Below are 20,446 nucleotides of genomic sequence, written 5' to 3'. Positions count from 1 at the left end.
GACCATTAATCTATTTTCTGAGTAAAGATGTCTCTTGCTATTTATTCATTTTATATTAGCTGGCATGAACATCATGTGCCATAATTAGCATTGTTAGCTGCAAAGATTTCCAACTTGTATCTCTGAAGGTGCAAACCTTTAATCTGTTCAAATTCTTCTTTACTCTCCAAAAATTATCTTTCCTCCTTCCTTTCATATGCAAAACCAATAATAACAAATTATTTTAAAATGGTGTGATAAGTACTTAATTTCTATCATTGTATTATTCAGCTATTTTTAATGACAGCCATGTGCTTACCTTTTACAAAACTGACAAGTATAGGACCAAGTGAAGAAAGAAAATCTTCTTGTGCGACAACAAAAACAGAGCTACAAAAATTGGGAATAAGATAGCCTATTAATATCTGTAAACAAACCTCAGCAAAGATACATTGCATAATCAAGTAGTTGTACACTTAATTTAATCACTTTAATTACATTTATTAAAATAAGTAGTTTTTCTCACTCTTTATAAAATACTCATTAAATGTTTTTATAATCCTTTGCTAACTGACATATCATCTTCTATATTAAGCATTTTGACAGCATAATAGAGAAGCATGCTGACAAAGAAGAACTACCTTTGAGTTCAAGAACTGGATTCAAATTTATGCTCTGCAGAACTCTACTGGTGTTTGAGAAGATGAAGATGGTGATTTATACACTGATTTTTGTTCTTTTCCTCTATGAATCTTGGCCAATGCTTCATATATAAAGCTACTCCAGAAGGCTGAATGATATTCGGAAAAAGATAAGATAAGATCTGCAAAATTCACTGTTGTGTCCCCTATTGAACATTTGTTAAAAGAAGGCACTCTTCTATTTTCAGAAGAATAAGTGTCAATTTACAGATCTAATATTTTCCTTTTGCACAAATATTTTAACTCATCTCTGCAAATTTTAACTTCCTGTGTTTGATAATTTCTTTTCCATACGCTACTGTCCATATCTGTGGAAAATCAACACAATTAGCTGTACCTTTCCCTTCTTTAGGGCAGTATAGACATCTTTGTATTGTTGATATTTCTCTAGTTCTGCCTTTACCAGCACTTGACGGATATGCATTACTTCTTCCACTGTGAGAGCTAGGCATTCCACAGGGTAGCAAAACTCCTCCTGAAAGCAAAAAAAATAAAAAAATAAAAAAAAAGTTTTTTTAGCTGTCTTTCTTTGAGCATTTCTCAGCTATCCATGTAAAGAGCCAGCCACCTGGTTAGTAATTTTAAAAGAAATAGATTTTATCATCAATATCAGAGAACGTTTATATGATCACAGGCATCAAAATAGCAAAGACGTCAGATATGCAGGCTAGAGAGGTTGTCCCTGAAAAAAGCCTTTGATGGTTATTAAGCCAATTATTATGATGGTGTCTTTGATACCTTAAGATGCCTAGAGAAGCCAAAGAAACAGTTAGTAATCCAATCAAGAAGAAATTTTTATTCTGTGGTATTTTTTAATACAGTAAAATTATATGTATAATTTTCTTTATAGAATATTTAAACAATTAAAGTTGCAAATTTGTACACCTTGTACTCCTGCTGTTAGCATGAATATCAATCCATTACAATTTGTTATAAGTAGTATATAGATCTTTTTTTCAACAGTAAAACACCATAACAGGTTAATATTGAGTTGAGTAAATCACCAGAATTGTTGATACCACGGAATAAAAATGCAGATCCCAAATTCCCCCCACTCATAGATTCTTGCCATAGATTTTGTTGAAAGACAGAATTCTTGCCCTAGCTAAATTATTTGTTGCAAATAATTTGGTTTCTATGTTATATAAAATGATATGCTAACATTATTTTACTCTGTGAAAGAAAGACTACAGGTTGAGAGCAAGAGGAAAATGAATAATCAGTAGTCTGAAGAAGAATTAGGACATTCATTCATAAGAAATCTATGTTGCTTATAGCTCTTAGGAAAAATGGTACAAATTCATATTATAAATGCAACATAATGCTGCAAAATCCAACTAATTAGACCAACAATATGATGCTATTTTAAGGAGCTTATAATTCTGTCTTTCAGTTCAGAAAAATTTACAGTGCAGAACTAGTAAAGAGAGTATACCATAGCCACCATATTTTAAGAACAGCTGTCTTACCTATCTAAAAATGGACCTCAAATACAAACTTTATCTTGCTCAAGATGCTTACAAATTGTGCCTTTTCTACCATTAATTTATTCATACTAAAGATGATGTGACTTCAGAGTCAAAATTTAGTGTGGTTTGCTATACTATATTAACCTTAGTATTACACTGGAAAATGCTATTTCCCCTACCACATACTAAAGTCTTCATGTTTTATAGGTGTTTATAACTTTTCATATTTTGCTTTCCGTTTTATTTATTTACTGCTTTTACAGAATTATCTAACTTATTTTGCAATACAATAATACAATAGTAGAGTTGGAGGTCTTCTAGTCCAACCCCCTGCCTAGGCAGGAGACCCTATACCGTTTCAGACAGATGGCTATCCAACATCTTCTTAAAGACTTCCAGTGTTGGGGCATTCACAACTTCTGGAGGCAAGCTGTTCCACTGATTAATTGTTCTAACTGTCAGGAAATTTCTCCTCAGTTCTAAGTTGCTTCTCTCCTTGATTAGTTTCCACCCATTGCTTCTTGTTCTACCCTCAGGTGCCTTGGAGAATAGTTTGACTCCCTCTTCTTTGTGGCAACCCCTGAGATATTGGAACACTGCTATCATGTCCCCCACAGTCCTTCTTTCTCTTAAACTAAACATACCCAGTTCCTGCAACCGTTCTTCATATGTTTTACTCTCCAGTCCCCTAATCATCTTTGTTGCTCTTCTCTGCACTCTCTCCAGAGTCTCCACATCTTTTCTACATCGTGGCGACAAGAACTGAATGCAGTATTCCAAGTGTGGCCTTACCAAGGCATTATAAAGTGGTATTAACACTTCACGTGATCTTGATTCTATCCCTCTGTTGATGCAGCCTAGAACTGTGTTGGCTTTTTTGGCAGCTACTGCACACTGCTGGCTCATATTTAAATGGTTGTCCACTAGGACTCCAAGATCCCTTTCACAGTTACTACTACTGAGCAAGGTACCATCTATACTGTACCTGTACATTCCGTTTTTGTTGCCTAAATGTAGAACCTTACTCTTTTCCCCATTGAATTTCATTTTATTAGATAGTGCCCAATGTTCAAGTTTGTCAAGATCCTTCTGTATCTTAAGCCTATCTTCTGGAGGCTATTTTAAAATAGTAATTTCTTTAGTGTTTTAAATTTCCATCACAAGTGTCTAGTAATGGGCTCCAAGACTCTATTGAGGTATGCTAGGATATATATGATTACCCAGAAAGAAATAAAAGAATATGATGGTAGGATTCTTTATATTAAATGTTGATACTCCATAATCCAAAATGATTTACCACTAACATATTTTAAGGATTGTTACCTTAATATGAAGCAATCCATATCTGAATGCTTTGCTCAACCACTGATACTAAACTATGAAAGTCCCTCTCCAAAAAAATATCATTGTCCTTCCTCCTTTCTGATAATTATTAAATACTGTAGTTATATTCAACTATTTAAATAATTGGTTTAAATTATTAAACAACTTGTCTTTTGCTGCTTATTTCATAACTTTGTTTAAAAGTCCAATGCCCTTTAAGGATTAATTAGAAAGGGTGTGGAAAGAGGAATAGTCCTCTTCTTATCTATTTCCCAATAGTGTTTCTTCCCAAGCTACAACATGGTCCAATAACTTTCATGACTTAAGTACGGTACATATTCCATCAAATAAATAATGTATTAATGTAAATAGTGGTATCATTGAGAAATTACTAGCTTTTTCATTTTTTCATTCGTAAAATACCATTCATAGCTTTTTGTCTTAGAAATATGATTTTTTTAAAAAAAGTGCTTCTTTAAGTGAATATCTGTAACACCAGTGTGAAAATGAGAAGCCATGTTTGGAAATGTTTACTCTCACATGAGAGGACATGTGAGAGTAAAGCTAAATTGCTGCTCTCTATCAAACCGATGAATTCAGCTCTTTCTCCTGGCCTTATTATATGTAATAAACTATTAAAGTATAAATTAATACTTTTTGCTAATACTTATTACATATTACACTGGACAATTGAAATGTTTCAGGATATAATGATAAAGCTATAACCATGAAGTAGGACGCATTATTTTCTAACTAATTTTTAGTTCTTTAAATCTTGAAGAAAATGTTTCATCATGGTCTTTTTAGTATAGCCTCACTGATGCTTATTTTGAATAGCGTGTTACCAGAGTGTTTGTTCTCTTACTGAAAGCCTGGCTGTACTTCAAACTCTTCACATGTACATATTGATCCCAACATTCATTCAAAAACAATTGTGCTTGTTGTGTGGATACTAGAGAAAGAAGACGTGATAAAGACACTCTTGTTTCAAAACAGGAGTGACCTATATGCCCGGGTGGCTTCATATAAACCTGTGTGCTAAATACTTCGTATAGGAATAATCCATATTTAAACCTTCAATTATCCAGCCACTCTGGCTATATCTTAAAAGCATTTTGAAGTACCACTAGAATTTTACAATGAAAACTAATAGAGCGCAATTCTTTAGAAAGTTCTCCAACCTCAAAGAATATTAGGATAGTACTGTTGCTAAGACTTTTCTTCTAAAACATTATTGTATTATTGATAATAGACTTAGATCATTCCTGACGCAGCTGAACTAATATTTCTTTTTCATTAGAGGTAATTCAAGCAGCTGCTTGCAGGATGGATACAGTAGTTACCAAGCTAAAATCCTCACACAACTCTGAACTAGTTTATTATTATACTGTCAACTACAGAGAATATAGGAATAATTTCTATTAAATAACACATAATAAATATATTCATAGTTTGAAAGAGTATAGTGAAATTAAAAAGAAATTTATAATGATAACGCCCAACATATTTGTTTATTTTTGGTCCAATCCACTGAGAAAAATGCAGTAATTTGTGTAAAATGTTCAGCAATGTTCAACTATGTTGACATGAACTCATAAATGTTAATTGTAAATTTTACCATCTGTAAATTTTAGTTTGGTTAAGCTTTCATTTAATGTTTGGCATTTAGAGTTATCTGTATGTAAATACACATTAAAGATTAATTTATAATGTGACAATTTGGCCCAAATTGACATGTATGATTTTATGAGCTTGAATACATTCTTAATTTTTCTAAACTATTTCTCTACTCTTGTTATTTGTTTTTTTAACTTCTAAAAAGTTAAGATTGTAAAATACTCTTCTCTAATAAATTTCTGATGTTACATTCTAATTTGATTACCTTTCCCAAACAATTTCAACTTCCAGGTAAATTGATCAGTGAATCTATGCATGCACAAAAGAGTTCTGCAGGCACCGAAATCAATTTTAACCAGAATCCAGTGAATCCTAAACCATTAATGTCTTGCCACAGTTTAGGAATCTCTTCCCATTTGATGGGAAGGAAAGATTTCTAGGACAGATTTACAAAGCTCACAGTAGGAGGCAAACCTTTGAGGCTTTCCACTGGTTAAAAACTCTTTCACATAGATAATACACAGTTCTGGCCATTCCAAACAAAGCTGCTTCAAAAGGATGAGAACTAAGCTGAGAAGTTGTATGTATGGTTGAAAAAAGGGTCTTCCTTGGAACCTGAGCATTAGATAGGAAGTAGAAAAAGGAAGGCTAAACATAAAGAAAACAGTTGTCTATCATTTTAGATAATATAACCCCAGCATTCATATTTCATTCTTTCTTATTAGGAAGTCAGCTCAATACAACCAGAACTACTGTACGACATAACACAAGCTCCCTGCTAATTCTGCTGGAAGAACCCATTCAACTTTCTTTTCAGTGGAAATGAGGATTATTTAAAGGTGGGATTTCTTTCACCAGAAGATAACAGTGACAATCCATCAATCCTGAGGGAAGGAATGAAGAAGGAGGATGTTAAATTTAACATAGGATAATGTGACCTTATCTATGCCATTTTCTTTACACTTTGAGAAACTGTAGGCTTAAAATTGTAGTATTAATTTTCTATTTTTTCTTAAATATAACTTTAATAGTAAAAGAGTTATTCAATTGCAATTAATAAATTGTTATAAAATGATATTTACGGCTTTTCCTAAAAACAACAAATACATGTGATATCAGTTATTTTCCTAAAAAGAAAGCATAAACTCAATAGGTATATATTTACTTTTGAACAGCATAGTATAATTTTTTTAATTGCCATTTTGCATAGGATTCATCGTCATGAACAAACACAACAATTACTGGCATAGAACTATATTAATTATGTCTATTCCAGTTAAATGTGCTATTTGATCTGGAATAGACATAATTAATATAGTCCTATGCCAATTACTGGCATAGGACTATATTAATTATGTCTATTCCAGTTAAATGTGCTCTTAAACAGATTGCATTCTGTGTATGCAGATTTTGGTCTCAACTCTAGTTGACTTCTGGAAACTATTTTAAGTTGGAAGTTTTTTATTGGATGTTTGGGCTCTGGCACCAGGTTTGCCTATTTTTGAATGTTGGGTTTTTTATATTTTCAATTTTTATCAATATTATTTTGATAAATATGTTTTTAATGTTGTGATTTGCTATGAGTCTTTACAGAATTGTGATAGGATACAAATGTGCTTAATTGAGGGTTCAGTTTCTTCCATATTTGTAGCCCTAAAATACATCCAAATAGAAATCTGTAGGGAACTACTAAGAGCTGATAAAAAATAAAGTTACAGAATATCACAATATTACAATAACATGTTTGGTGAGCAGGTGAAAGGCCTATCAAGCCTAAAACGATTGTAAGTTCAGGTACTAGAAAATTCTGACACTTTCAGGAAGTATTGATCTATGTTGAAATTTTAATCATTTCAGTCATTGCCTCCTGGGAATTTTGACAAATCACTAAGAGGATTGAGTAGATTCTGCTGCTTTGTGATCATGCATTCTATTTTAAATTTGTTAACACATTATAACTGCCTTGTTTTTAAGGAAACCAATATATAAAATGTTTAAAATAAATAAATACTTACAAGAAGTCTCCTCATTCTCATAAGACCAAACAACAACAGAAATATGGGGTTTTCCTTTCAGTACAAGATATAAAATATGAAATTATTTCTTATTCAGGAACTTCTGTATTTTTAATTTTTAATTAACATTGATTATCCCCTCTCCCTATTTGTACGCCATTCCAAGAAACTGATTTAGCAAAGCAAATGCCATGTGTGATACTGATGCTGTTCTAATTGCTCTTACAGGCTTATCTTGACCCCCAATGGGTTCTGGTAGATGGCACTGCCATCCTTTGTTGGCTGAATGAAGGACTTTTCTAGCTTGTTCCTTCAGAACAGACAAGAGAAAGAAGTCCAGAATAAAAGTCCAAAATTGTTTCTGAGATCATGCCACACAAACCCTGGGAAAAAGCATCAATATTTTTTTAGTCTAAACTACTTTTTGAGCTAAGACACCAGAAATAATTAATTTATATTATCATGTGGCTTATTTTCTAACAATCCACAATTATGAAACATTCTGACTTGTTGTTTTATAAAAACACAGGTAGTTATAAGTTTTATTATATTCAGAGTTCTTGCTCTACTTTTAATCTCAAGGACTAAAATAAGAATATAATTGTCAAATAGTATTACTTCTGCTAAAACAAACCAATTTATAATCTGACTTTTTCTATTGATAATATTTTAGGATCATTTAAGAAAAAAGCATGATGGGTCTTATAAATCCACAGACAACTTCTAAAATTATATGATTTATTTAAAAGAAAGCACATCTTCACAGCACATCTATTAGAAACGCCAGATATTCAGAAATGATACTTTTTCTGTAATTTGGTCGCCATTAAAAACAACTTTTATGTAGTACATAAGAAATAACTGCTACACAAGTTTTTTATATTTCTGAATGCCTGCATAGCTATACTTCAAATAACTGTTATTCGCATAAAGCTATTTCTTAGAAAATAATTGCTTTTGCTCTGCATATGAAACTGACAAATGAGTTTAAGATTATCTAGTATCAGAAAATGAATTCAAGCTAAAATGCATTTGATTTCTGCTCTGCTCTATGAATTAGTGATGGAATGCAAGTTAACTTCAGCATGCTAAAAAATTGGCATCCAAATCAGATCCTCTTGAGCCAATGCAGAATAAGAAGGCTTTTTAAGCACACCCCTCTTCTTAAACTTGAATTATTTCATTCTTTTATCAATTTTAAGAATTCTTTTTACAAAAAAAATGATATTACTTATAAAAATACAAGGATTTGGCATTCTGCTAGCTCCTAAAATAGGCATGTCATTCCCTTAGGACAACTTTGTTTTATTGTAATCTACTTTCAGATAAAGTCGTCTAATTGAATGTGCTGTATTTTCTTTTGATCCTTAAATAGATTCAATAATACTATATGACTACATGGCATTTGAGGCTCTTTAAACATAATACAAAAAAACTTCTCAGCTTTGAACAACAGATTAAAAATATGCAAAAACAGCAGCCAGAAAAATTCATTTTCATGTACCAGATAGAAGACATTTTAGTTGGAGATATATTAATTTTATTAGCAAGTTTAAATAAGAACATCAGCAATTAGGCACAACATTCAAATCCTGAATTTAAAAGTTCAGAGTTATTTCATTACATCTTACTTTCAACTTACAGGAAATAAAATTCAAGAGCTGTTCCAAAGTCTTATAATTTTGAGCTAAGGATTTCTCACAGCATATTTTTTTTTTACATATGGATTTTCTTCCCTCAGTGCTGGAACCACTATGTTTGACCATTCAACCAATGATGAATTTGATCTACTACAATACTTACAAGGGATCTGGAGCTCTGTTTTGTGGGAGGCAAGAACTGCCGGACGTTGGTTGGCGTTTCCTTCTCAATAGAATGTCGTCTCTGAGGTGGTTGTCTCCTTTCTGGCTGTGGTGTAGATGATATTGGCAAGAATTTTGGAGGCACTATAAATTTGATAAGGATGAATTATGTTCAGCTTTTTAAAATTAATATTTTAATGATACCTGTAATGATGTCATTCAATTAGAATGACAGTACCATCATATACAGTGGATATATAAATATCATCTATCATCTATCATATCATATTGCATACACACACATACACAATAATAGCTCTTTTAATCCATCCAGGTTCAAAATGTTTCTTGCTGTTACAGAAAATCTCACCCTTTCTTCCAGATGTGGTCTCCAGAAATACATCTTCCATCTGGGAGGGAGAAACACTACCACTGCTGGCTGATTTGGGTATAGACTCCTCCTGGAAATAATAAAATATGGCAATCACCTGTTTCCCTTCTCCTTAACTGGGAAACAGTATAAAAATATGCAGAAAAATATAGCATAATGTTTAATGATGCAGTATATGGAACTATACATGATCACCTGGTCATATTAATGAAAATGGTTCTAGAAAACAAAATATCACTATTTCTTGAAACAGCAGAAAATATTATAGAGGCCATATACTAGGTGGATAGCTATAAGCTTCTTGTCCATATGTGCAAGCCTCATAAACTAAAAGCAATTCAGTGGTGTATTATAGAGATCAATAGTACTTATGTTAAAGGAGCATTCATACTGGGATTTTGTACAATCAAGGGTGAAGTTATAGCAAAGTAGACCAACTGAATGTAAAATGTTACCAACATCAGGAACACAACCTAATCCAAGGTTATTTATTTCACATAGATTGTTTTCCTAACATCTTCTAGCCAGAATTGGATAGTGACACACAGACCAAATCTGTATTTGACATCACAAAGATCTTTGAGTTTTAAGCTTTTGTACTCTAATTTTATAATTTGGCTTTAATCTTAACAGTAGTCATTAGGATGAATTAGATAAAACCACATTTTGTTCAAAATGATTTGAAAAGTACTTTTACCAAATGTACTATACAATACTTTAAAGCAAAACAAGTTTCAATGTGACCAATAAAAGCAGTAAATGGAAATGAACCTATTACAGGTAGTCCTCAACTTATGACTGTAATTTAGCCTGGATTTACGCCCTGGTTTTATTATCATTTTTGCAGTGATAATTAAGCAAATGCGGCAATCGTCAAGTGAATGCATTGTTTGTTAAGTGAAAACAGTGGTGGTTAAATAAGTCTATGGTCCACAATGGGTGTTTTTTGCCAGAAACTAGAAGTAAACGTTATTTTCCGACAAAAAAAAAGAGAGGTCATAAATTGAAGTCATGTGAGTGCAGAATATGGCAATAGCAAATGCAGGCTGACTGCCAAGCGCCCAAAATACTATCATTTTACCACAGGAGACTGCTGAAACTTCAAATCTGGGTTGTAAGTAGTTTTGGGGAGGTCTGTCATAACTTGAATGGTTGCTAAATGATCAATTATAAGTCAAGGAATATCTGTAAAAATCTAAAACTAAAGGAATGTATTGTTGCTATGCATCTTACCTCTGAATCTGAGCTACCCAGTTCAGCCAAAGTGGGAGCTTTCAAAAGTCTCTTCCGCTGCACTGTTAATTTTGTTGTTGTACCTAGGCCATTTACCTTTGCTTTGGATTCCAAGCTGCCATTCGCTATACAGCTTTCTAATAGGTTTTGGGAGGCTGCTGATGTGGGTACATCTAAAAAAGGCATGAAAAACAGCATGAATAAGCACTACTACTATGGTATTTATCTTTTTCCCTAAAAATTACAATTATGTAAAGAATTGAGATGTGACAGGAAATCAGTTTTGAGATCTAAAGTTTGGGGATTTTTTTCCCCAAATGTGAAAAAAAATGTGCTTACAAAGTGAGACACTTTATACATGGGGAGGGGGGTAGGCCCTATTTCATAGGACCCTCTCTGTCTCCTACACACACAGACATGTCTCTTAAATCTGAATTGCAATCCTTTCAAAAGTGATTTGCAAAGTGTTCTGAGAAAAGGCAGTAAAGAAGAGTTTTCTTACTATCTTATTTGCATGTCAAGTTTCTGATAAGTAGTTCCTAAAATCAAACTGATAAAAGCTATACCAATGCTGCATAGAAACTTTGATATTAAAATTATATGGGAAAGCATAGAGTTTTATTTTATTGTTCTGCTTTATTGTTTTTCTGCTGTGGAACTGAAAAGACTACAAATAAGGCATGATTTCTGAAAGTGATCCTATGTAATCCTAACTCTTATTGGGCAGAAAGTTCTTAATCCCAGAGGTTCCATAAAGAGGTAACAGAATTGGCATTAAGACTTTACTAATCCATCGCTAATTCCCTCTTTCAAAATTAGTTATAAATTTAAAGTCGACCAGAGGTGGGTTCCTACTGGTTCGGCCAAGTAGGTAGTAACTTGCCTGCCACGCTCCTGAACCAGTTCTCTCCGCAGCGCCATAGGCACCGCCATCTTGTTTTTTTGCTTCTGCGCAGAAGCAATTTCTTAGTACTACACATGCACACAAGTGCACGTCCATGCGCACAGCGCATCCCTGAGCAAACCGACAGTAGCAGCAGCCTGAACCCACCCCTGTTGTATAAGAATTAATTTTTAAATTTTAAATCAGCTGCCTTTGTTTTTTTTCAGTAGAAAATAAAAGTCCCTTCAAAGTGTTCATATTTTAATTTTAGCCAGTTAATTTTATTTTTCTTTGTATGGTCAGCAACGGAGATTAATCAATCAGGCCCTTGAAATGGCTAACATACTATTTTAGAAATGAACTTGGTTAACACATCTTGGAAAAGTTTTCTTCAAGTTGACCTTGATTCCTCGAGGTTTCATCGCATATCTTCTTCTTGTTCCTAGTGTATTCCCGCAGATGCAGGGTTTGCTTTGAATGCCACTTTGTGTGGTTAGCTGAGTCTCTGGAGTGCAATTCCATGGCCTGCATCTCTTTATTGATGGTGTCTCACCAACTCTATTTTGGACACCTGCGATGTTGCTGGCCATTGATTTCTAGTTGGTAGGCAGTCTTGCCACGGTGGAAGGTGCTGTTCTCTGGACATGTCCATACCAGTGGAGCTGGCCTTCTCTCATCTTCTCTGTTGAATCGTGTCATTTGTGATGTGGTTAAGAAGGGAGATGCCTGATATCCATCGGAGCATTTGCATTTCCATGGCATAGAGATAGTTTTCAGTCCCTGTTGTTGCCACCTAGCATTCAGTGCCATACAGTGCAACAGGGTGGATGGTTGTCTTGTTTCATCACATATGCACCACAATTTTCTTGATAACTTAATTGCCTTCTTTGGAGGGGGTATGTTTCATCTTCTCAGTCTAGCCTAGACCTCTTCGGATTTTTTTTTTTTTTTTTGGGGGGGGGGGGTATCGTCCAAGGACAAATCACACACATTCCACTCAGTTCCTGAGCCCAGAGAGATTCATCAAAATCAAAGTACTCACCTAGCCTGCTACGCCTGACCTCATCAGGTGAAACACGTCTTAGCTTTCTTTCAGATTTTATTTCTTCCAGAATTCTTTCATGGAGGCTACGTGGCCGTGGTGGAGTTGGCTTCAGTTTTCTTGCAGATGCCTGGAAAGAATAATGTAACTCAAAGAAAAATACTGATAATGCTCATCAATAAACATGGCTTTATCTGAACTGTGTGTCTATTGAAATAAGATCATGGTAAATTTCTAAGTTACAAGTTAAAAATAATAGATTGCTTGCCTACAATATAACTGTGGTTTTTCAAGCAACCATTGCATATTCATTTAAGTAGATTCTAACTCTTCTTCAGCCTAAACAATGCATTAAATATGTTTTAAATGGGAAAAGCACCCCTTGCCGGGCCACTGCACATTCTACAGGTTTGGTTTTATGGCTAGCTTCTTAATACCTTGAATTGATATCAAAAAGAAGTTCTTTTTTGTGGACCAAAGAAGAGACCTGAGAGGGATGAAGGGAAGGTTATATCAATGCATAGGTGACCACTCAAAGAACCAGAGTTATGAATTAGCACCTTGTTCGACTTTGTAGAGGAAGTTTTAAGAAGAGATTGGGCAATCATTTGTCTGAAATGGTATAGGCCGATGGTGGAGAACCTATTGCACATGTGCCAGGAGTGGCACACAGAGCCATTTCGCCCTGGATGCATGGCCTTGCTGGCTTCTCTTCCGGGTTCCTGTGCATGCGGGAGCGCTGAAACCCGGAAGCGCAGCGTTCTGGCATACATGCTGGGACCCAAACATCCGGATTTCCATCGCGTGCCTGCGCGATGGCCAGCTGTTCATCGGGCACACACCCGCCCCAGAAAAAGGAAGTTCAGGTGCTGGCACGCAGAACGCTACTCTTCTGAGTTTCAGCACTCCTGCGCACAAAGGCCAGCAAGGCCGCACGTTCCAGGCGGGATGGTTCTGCATGCCATTTCTGGCACATGGATTGGCACACAGTGACAGAAAAGGTTAGCCATCACCGGTATAGGGTTTCCTGCTTGAGCAGGAGGTTGGACTAGAAGACTTACAAGTTCCCTTCCAATTTTGTTCCTGTTATTCTGGTATATGTATATCTGATTCACTCTAATGGGAACACATACACATAGTCACATTTTCAGATATGAGACAGATCTGCACATCAGAATAGATGACATAACCAACAGGCTAAAATAAATATCAGCTATAGCTGACATATTGAATTGATATTGCATAAGGGATAGTGCATAAGGCATGTTTCATAAAGGATGCTGTTATGAAACAGCAAAAATATATGAGATTTTATTTCAAAATTTTATTTCTAATGTGCATTAATTTTATATAAATGCATTTGAAGGATGTCACAAGGATGCTATAAACTATATAAAAATAAATCTGTGTTTTCTATATTTTAGGGAAGACTGGGAGAAGCAGTAGAAGAAAGCTGAATATGGTTAAAGTAAAAAGATATAGAAAATTTCTTGTGTTCATTAATTTTGCGCCCATTGTATTACATACAGGATTTAATGGAGGTCGAGACCGGATAAAGTCCAAGATAATTTCATGGGCACTCTTTTTTAATCGTGGAGGAATATCCCCACTGACCTAAAAGAGAGAAAGAAAAATATCTATTATTCTGCTTGCATATCAGTATCATGCAATCCAAAAGGACAATGAATTCTAGAACAAACATTATAGTAGTGGAAACTGAAATGCTGTTCATTGACCACCGGGAGGCAGGCACTATGTAACCAGTTTTATATTATCTGAAACCTGTAAAATATAGCTATCCAGTTGTTCAAAAGGTCTTCGGAAATTGAATTCATGGATCTTTGCATTTTAGATTACTCTCTATAAAGCATTAGCTTTAGGAGGTATCCTGTGCTCAATTATTTATTTATTTAATAAAATTAAATAAACCTTAAACCTCAATGGTCACAGGAAGGGATACCTACAAGCTATTCAATTTTTTTGGTAAAGGATTTTTATAGCTTTCATACAATGAAAAAAAATGAACTTCAATTTTATGAACTACCATGTTTCCCTGAAAATAAGACAGGGTCTTATTTTCTTTTGACCCCTGAAATAAGTACTTGGCCTTATTTTCGGGGAAGTCTTATTATTTTTGAGGTGTACGAGGTGGCGAGATTGGTCACCTCATGGCTGCTGCTGTGTTGCAATATTATGGGGGAAGGCTTATTTTCAGAGGAGGGCTTAGTGCATGCGCTCAAAAGCCCAATTGGGCTTATTATCCAGGGAGATCTTATTTTCAGGGAGACAGGGTAGAGTTCCTGCTGAACAGCAATTTTTAAAAAATTAATGTGATACAATACATAAATCTATGCAACTAGTTTTTATGTGCCTAAAGAAATAAGGTCCTTTTTCTTCCAAATAGCAGATCCTATAACATAATCACTTTTATTGAAGTTGAGGTGATTTTCAAAACAGCTTGTAAAATTAACTAAGATTATAATATTTTAAGGGCAAAAATTAAACAAAACAATATAAAACCCCTCCAGAAGACATTAGTTTTTCAAATTAACTAAAATAGTTTTCTCTTTTTTGTCCTTTTTAGTAGTCCTAACATAATTTAAGGCTATACAAAGAATGATAAAATTTTGATGGAGCTTACCATAACCTTTCTTAAAGTATAGCGCTTGGATCGAATATCATCCATCAACATTTCATATGGAGTGAGCTGATATTCTGTGGGAAGAGGGTTGTACTGACGTTCTTGAACTTTCTTAAGTTTTACACCATTTCGCAAATCTCTCATAACTTGAACCCAAAACTGTGCCTGAAGTAGTTAAGAATAAAAGGTGTATAGGTAATCAAGTTTGTATTATTGTATTTTAAGCCCTACTAAACTTAAATACTTGTACTTAAATACTCATTATAACTTCTACATGTATCATGAAACAAAATGATAAGAGTTTATTTTATTGAATATTGCGACAATTATCCTTTTCCAGGTAATTTCCATTTTAGCTAACAGAGCCAATATATCTTTGTAAGCATGTAAGCAGGATAGGAAAGGTTATAAACAAGCAAGCAGTTATTTACATTGTCACATAAAATAATCAGTTGAAATTAATAGAGCACCTTGGAGTCATGTTTCTTAATTTCAGTAACAATACATTCTTTATTATTTACTTTATAGAGGAAGAACAGATATAATATCAGCCATGATTTTATAGATTTTAGATATATGCATCTTTTAATACATTTGATAGAATCATTTGATATAGATTGTGTTGTCTGTCTATAAGTTTGTAATACAAAGCCATTACTTTATTTTAAAAAAGTAATCTTACCCAATCAGCAGTTTTTAATTCATCAAGGTCAGTGCTAGAGTTCTCATTTCCTGTTTTGTCCATTTCTTGCATTTTCTTTAAATTCTATTAATTAAAAGAACAAAAATTGTTTACAATAAGATCGGTGCCCTACCGATATTGCTGAACTATAACTATTAATTCTACCCAGCATGGTCAGTGGTAAAGGATATTATGCATTATAATTTAGTGACACCTGAAACAACATCAGCACCATCAGTTTTAAAAGATTTTAATTTCACATTTAAAAAATTATAATTATCACATGTTTGTTTTGGCATTTGACACTTCCAAACTATGTTTTTAACACACACAATAAAGAAGATACAGTAATATGTTAACACACTGATATGAAAGGTATAGTGAGAGTAGTAAAGGAACAAGATGGTGAGAAGTGAAAAGCTTGAATCTACTTTCAAGTCACAAAATGAATTTATATTAAATATATCTATTTAAAAACTAAAATCCAAATAAATATGATAATAGTAAAAGAGCCCAGTACCAATATTGACAGATTTAAGAGATAATTATATGGTGCTATGGAAATCAAAATAATTATGACAAATGTAATTCACCAAAATATAAGTATATTTGTAATTACAAAAGCAATTGTTTTGGAGTGTTAATATTAAAGAACAGAAATACATGACATTTTTAAAATGCAAAAAGCCAAATGATTAAGTGATTTGTACATTACTTACCTCTCTAGCACTTTGAATTTTGGCCAAGAATGTGTACAACTCCATTGTTTCAGCAAATAGTGCGCGACATACTGCTTGATAGTGATTTGGCGCATCTGATTGGGTTGGCAGATGGGTAGCGCAAAGCTATGCAAACATGTTACAATAGTATAATGAGTTTTGTTTTACAGAGAAAATATGAATGCCCGATTTATAATTTAAATATCAGAGAAATGTAACTTCACTTTTCAGTATCACAAAATTTTTTTAAACCATACTTGAATTATTCTTCATCCAAGAAAATAAAAAACAAATGTTGTTTAACTATACATCATCCAGCAATACCTAGAGCTATTTTGCGCATGAATATATGCATTAATAAAACCAGTGCATCTAGAATAAATCCTAATAAAAAAATTGTATTGAAGGCTTGACTAGTGAGAATTGCAGTAGGAAAAAAACCAAAACAATGGGAGGATTATTTCTCCTCCAGATACATTTGGATCAATATGAATTTAGCAAACTGTTTCCATGATAAGTATCAGCTCAAGAATTTCTTCTTCAAGTTATAAAGCCTGGCAGATTTGTTTTTAACTGTACATTTTTTGCAATTAGTTCCAGATCTTCACTAAATTAAAACATGGTTTAAAGCAGTGGTGGGCAATTAATTTTCCCAATGGGTCACATGAGAAACTGGGACTGTTGTGGAAGGCTGCTGTCATTTCCCCATCCCCCCTGCTGACCTCACTCCACCCTCGCTCCCAGCCCCACCGCCCCACCACTGCCAAGGGCTGGATAGGAAAGCCAAAGAGCCAGATGTTGTCAGCTGGCCGTAAAATGCCCAGGTGTAGTAAACAACCCTTAAGGTTTTGTTTTACAATTAATATGTAAGCAAGACAGGTTTCTTATGCAAAAAGTTCATTTCTGTTCATTAAAAAAAAAAGTTTCAAAAAAGGAAATTCTTTGTTTATAAATACAACCAATCAGTGGCTAATCAGATAAAGCAAATCAAGCAATGCCATTCTGAAGCTTCAGGCTATAATCCCGCAACCCAGATCCATTAAAAAGTAAGTTTTCAATTTTGTGTTTCAAAAATAAAAATAATTTTTATAAGAATATTTTAGTTCCTTTAATTTTCAATTTTTTGAGAGTCAATCTAATATTGGTATAAATTTCCCATGTTTCAATTTGCAGTAGCTCCAAATATAAAGTTGCCAGAGAAGTGCTTATCTTTTCCAAAGAAAATCTCTCTTTAACTGTGAAGATGATAAAATCCCGAAAGTGATTTAGAAATGAGGAAGATTAGTTCCAGTGTCCATAAATTTGGCTATATCACAGTTGTGAACTTAAGGGAAATCTTGTCAGAAGGTTGCAAAAGGGGATCATATGATCCTGGGATGCTGCAACCATTATAAATGTGAGTCAGTTGTCAAGTATTCGAACGTAAATCATGTGTTATGGGGATGCTGCAATGGTCATAAGTGTGAAAAACTGTCATAAGTCACTGTTCTCAATGCCGTTGTAACTTCAATCGATCACTAGGTGAACTGTTATAAGTCGAGGGCAATCTGTACAGGATAGCATAGCTTTCTTCAATACGCCAAAGAACAAAAAACAACCCTGAATTTAAAACGGCATTCGCCAAGAAAGATTAGCCTGAAAAAGATAACACAGAGATACTTAGATACTGTGCAGTGTTTAGGTATGCAGCACTTCAGAATAAAAAATTAAAAAGTGCTTGAGTTTACATGAGTGGGCGAACAAAGTGCCTATCTTCAAACACTTTCTTATTACAGCAAGATGGGGGAAAAGTGCCTTTTCAAGCAAACCTTTTAGAATTATTTTTTAAAATAATTTTATCATTACTTTATTTGAACATACTTTTGTAAACCATCAAAGCTATCCAAACTCACTACACATACAGAAACCTTCTACCACGAGCAATATAATAATGGTTTTAAAAAACTATAATTCTCTTGCAGAGAAATTAGGCATCATTTGAGCAAACAAGGAAGCAAATTATAATTGTTCTTAAAGTTAAAATTTTGCAAGTGCATTTGTGTCATTGTGCTAGGAAGGAGTTTGCAGTCCAGATTTTTGCATAAATATGGAACTGATGGTTGTTTGCTGAACATAGTAGATGCAACATATGATGAAAATAAACCATCTGTCCAAAAGGAATGTTTAGTGAATGATTGAAAATTGGGTAGAGATGGGGGAGAGTGTCTCCTTGGTTATTTAATATATTTATGGATAAAAGCATAAGGAACATTTGAGGTATGCGAAGGAAGGTTTGCAGATGATGCTATGTTATTGGTTAAGACAATGCTTCACCAATTTTTTCCTTCATTATTCAAAACTGCAGCAAATTGTGACTTTATCATAAATGGACATATTTTGTTTTTTTCTAATTGTGGCACAGCCATATAGACAGCAAGTATATCACACAAACCCAAATTCTATGTGCTGTTACCTATGGTATAGTATTGTAGAAGGTTGTTTTGATCAGGTGAAATTGGACATTTCTTTACCAAAATCTTCTCCTACATAGTACATTATAGATATCCACTGGATGTCATTTAATCAAGTGGATCTCAACAAGCTAAGCAGAATTGTATCTGTTTGATATTAGTCTACTGAATAGCCTTTAAAGTTGAAAGAAATGCTCAAAGAGAAGGCAATAGAAAACCATGTCTACATTATAGGCACTTTTGATTATAACCACAATGGAGGCTGGACTTTCTTTTGTAAGTCATGACGGCCGTAAGTTGAGGGACCTATGTAATTGGATCAGATTTTATTATTATTTTTGCAGCAATTGTTCAGTGAACACTGTGGTCATTAAACAAATGTCTAAATCGTTACATGAATCATACTCATCTTGGCTATTTTTTGTGGAACCCAGACAAAGAGGTCAGAAACTGACAAACAATGTCAAAAATTGTGGTCATGGGCTCAAGGAATGCTGCAATTGGCCACAAAATTGAGCTGGTTGTCAAGTGCCCGAAATGAAGTCATTGACTGCAGCTGTCAGAATTCTAGAACCAAATTGTAAGTAGCTTGGAGGGTGGGTGGGTGCAATTGGTCATTAAGTGTGGAAGAAAGTCACCGGGAATCAATGTTTACTCAAAGGCTATGTTAATAACGATCTAGAGGTAGTAACTACTTAAGATGTAAATATTGTATTTTGTATTTGGACAAAAAAATTTCATGCTGAATTAAAAGGTAACTTTACAATGCTAAATAAATAAGGCTAAATAAAGGACTCTTTACAGAAAAATATTTTTTATGTACCCAACTTTGCATATTGCAAAAAAAAATGTCCTTTAGATTTTAATCTGACTGAGATAAACAGATCTGTCTGGTATGTGTTTATATGAAAATGGAATGTGTTAAGAATGTGTGGGTTGTAGAAGAATATTACATCAATGCAGTGATGAAATTCCCAAGAAGTTTCGCATTGGAATGACTGTAATAGAAGACAATAAACTCTTGAAAACTGAAATGTGGTAAAAACAAAAACAAAAAGTAGGTTTATGCCAAGGTATATATCAGAGGAAAATAATATTTTAAATTAGAATATAGTATCTGGGTGAACAGGGTTAACATTATAATATCTAGGTAAACTCTAATATTCTTATTAGACAACTAGGTCAGTGCTCTACCTAAACATAAAAGGTGTCATTTAATTTAACTGTTTCTTAAATATCAACATTGAATAAACAGATTAAAACTATACCTTCATGACATCTCTATAAGACTGTATAACTTCAATACTGTCCTTATGTTCATCATCTGCAGCTTCATCCAGAGCTTCATAACCTTCATCTTTGGTTGCATCTACGTCCACTGTATTAGTCATATGATCAATCAGTTGCTCCAAGGGAGGGCTTAGCTCTCGCTCTTCATTCTCTTTCAAGCCATAATCCAGTGCTTTATAAATAATAATTCCTAGTGATTCTATAACCTG

The 20,446-nt window shown here is 33.9% G+C and overlaps 1 protein-coding gene across 3 annotated transcripts in view; it reads right to left on the bottom strand.

The window, feature by feature from the left end:
* The window catches only part of SPIRE1 (spire type actin nucleation factor 1), a 54,197-nt gene that overhangs the window by 6,981 nt on the left and 26,770 nt on the right, over window positions 1-20,446 (bottom strand). The window contains exons 3-15 of one of the 3 annotated variants that reach the window (XM_081952120.1): window positions 20,216-20,443; window positions 16,498-16,623; window positions 15,779-15,862; window positions 15,097-15,261; window positions 13,983-14,069; window positions 12,456-12,585; window positions 10,531-10,703; window positions 9,277-9,367; window positions 8,908-9,050; window positions 7,105-7,158; window positions 5,564-5,704; window positions 1,018-1,155; window positions 299-369 (exon numbers count right to left, since the gene is read on the bottom strand). In XM_081952120.1, coding sequence (XP_081808246.1) covers window positions 299-369; window positions 1,018-1,155; window positions 5,564-5,704; window positions 7,105-7,158; window positions 8,908-9,050; window positions 9,277-9,367; window positions 10,531-10,703; window positions 12,456-12,585; window positions 13,983-14,069; window positions 15,097-15,261; window positions 15,779-15,862; window positions 16,498-16,623; window positions 20,216-20,443 — 1,631 coding nt within the window. The remainder of the gene's footprint in view (window positions 1-298; window positions 370-1,017; window positions 1,156-5,563; window positions 5,705-7,104; window positions 7,159-8,907; window positions 9,051-9,276; window positions 9,368-10,530; window positions 10,704-12,455; window positions 12,586-13,982; window positions 14,070-15,096; window positions 15,262-15,778; window positions 15,863-16,497; window positions 16,624-20,215; window positions 20,444-20,446) is intronic. The other 2 variants (XM_081952121.1, XM_081952122.1) reach the window with 2 other exon arrangements.

This window comes from Natrix helvetica, assembly GCF_964273705.1.
Source record: "Natrix helvetica genome assembly, chromosome: 4".
NCBI classification, from domain to species: domain Eukaryota; kingdom Metazoa; phylum Chordata; class Lepidosauria; order Squamata; family Natricidae; genus Natrix; species Natrix helvetica.
Note: the sequence above shows the minus strand (reverse complement) of the source record. Positions and strands in the feature narration are given on the sequence as shown.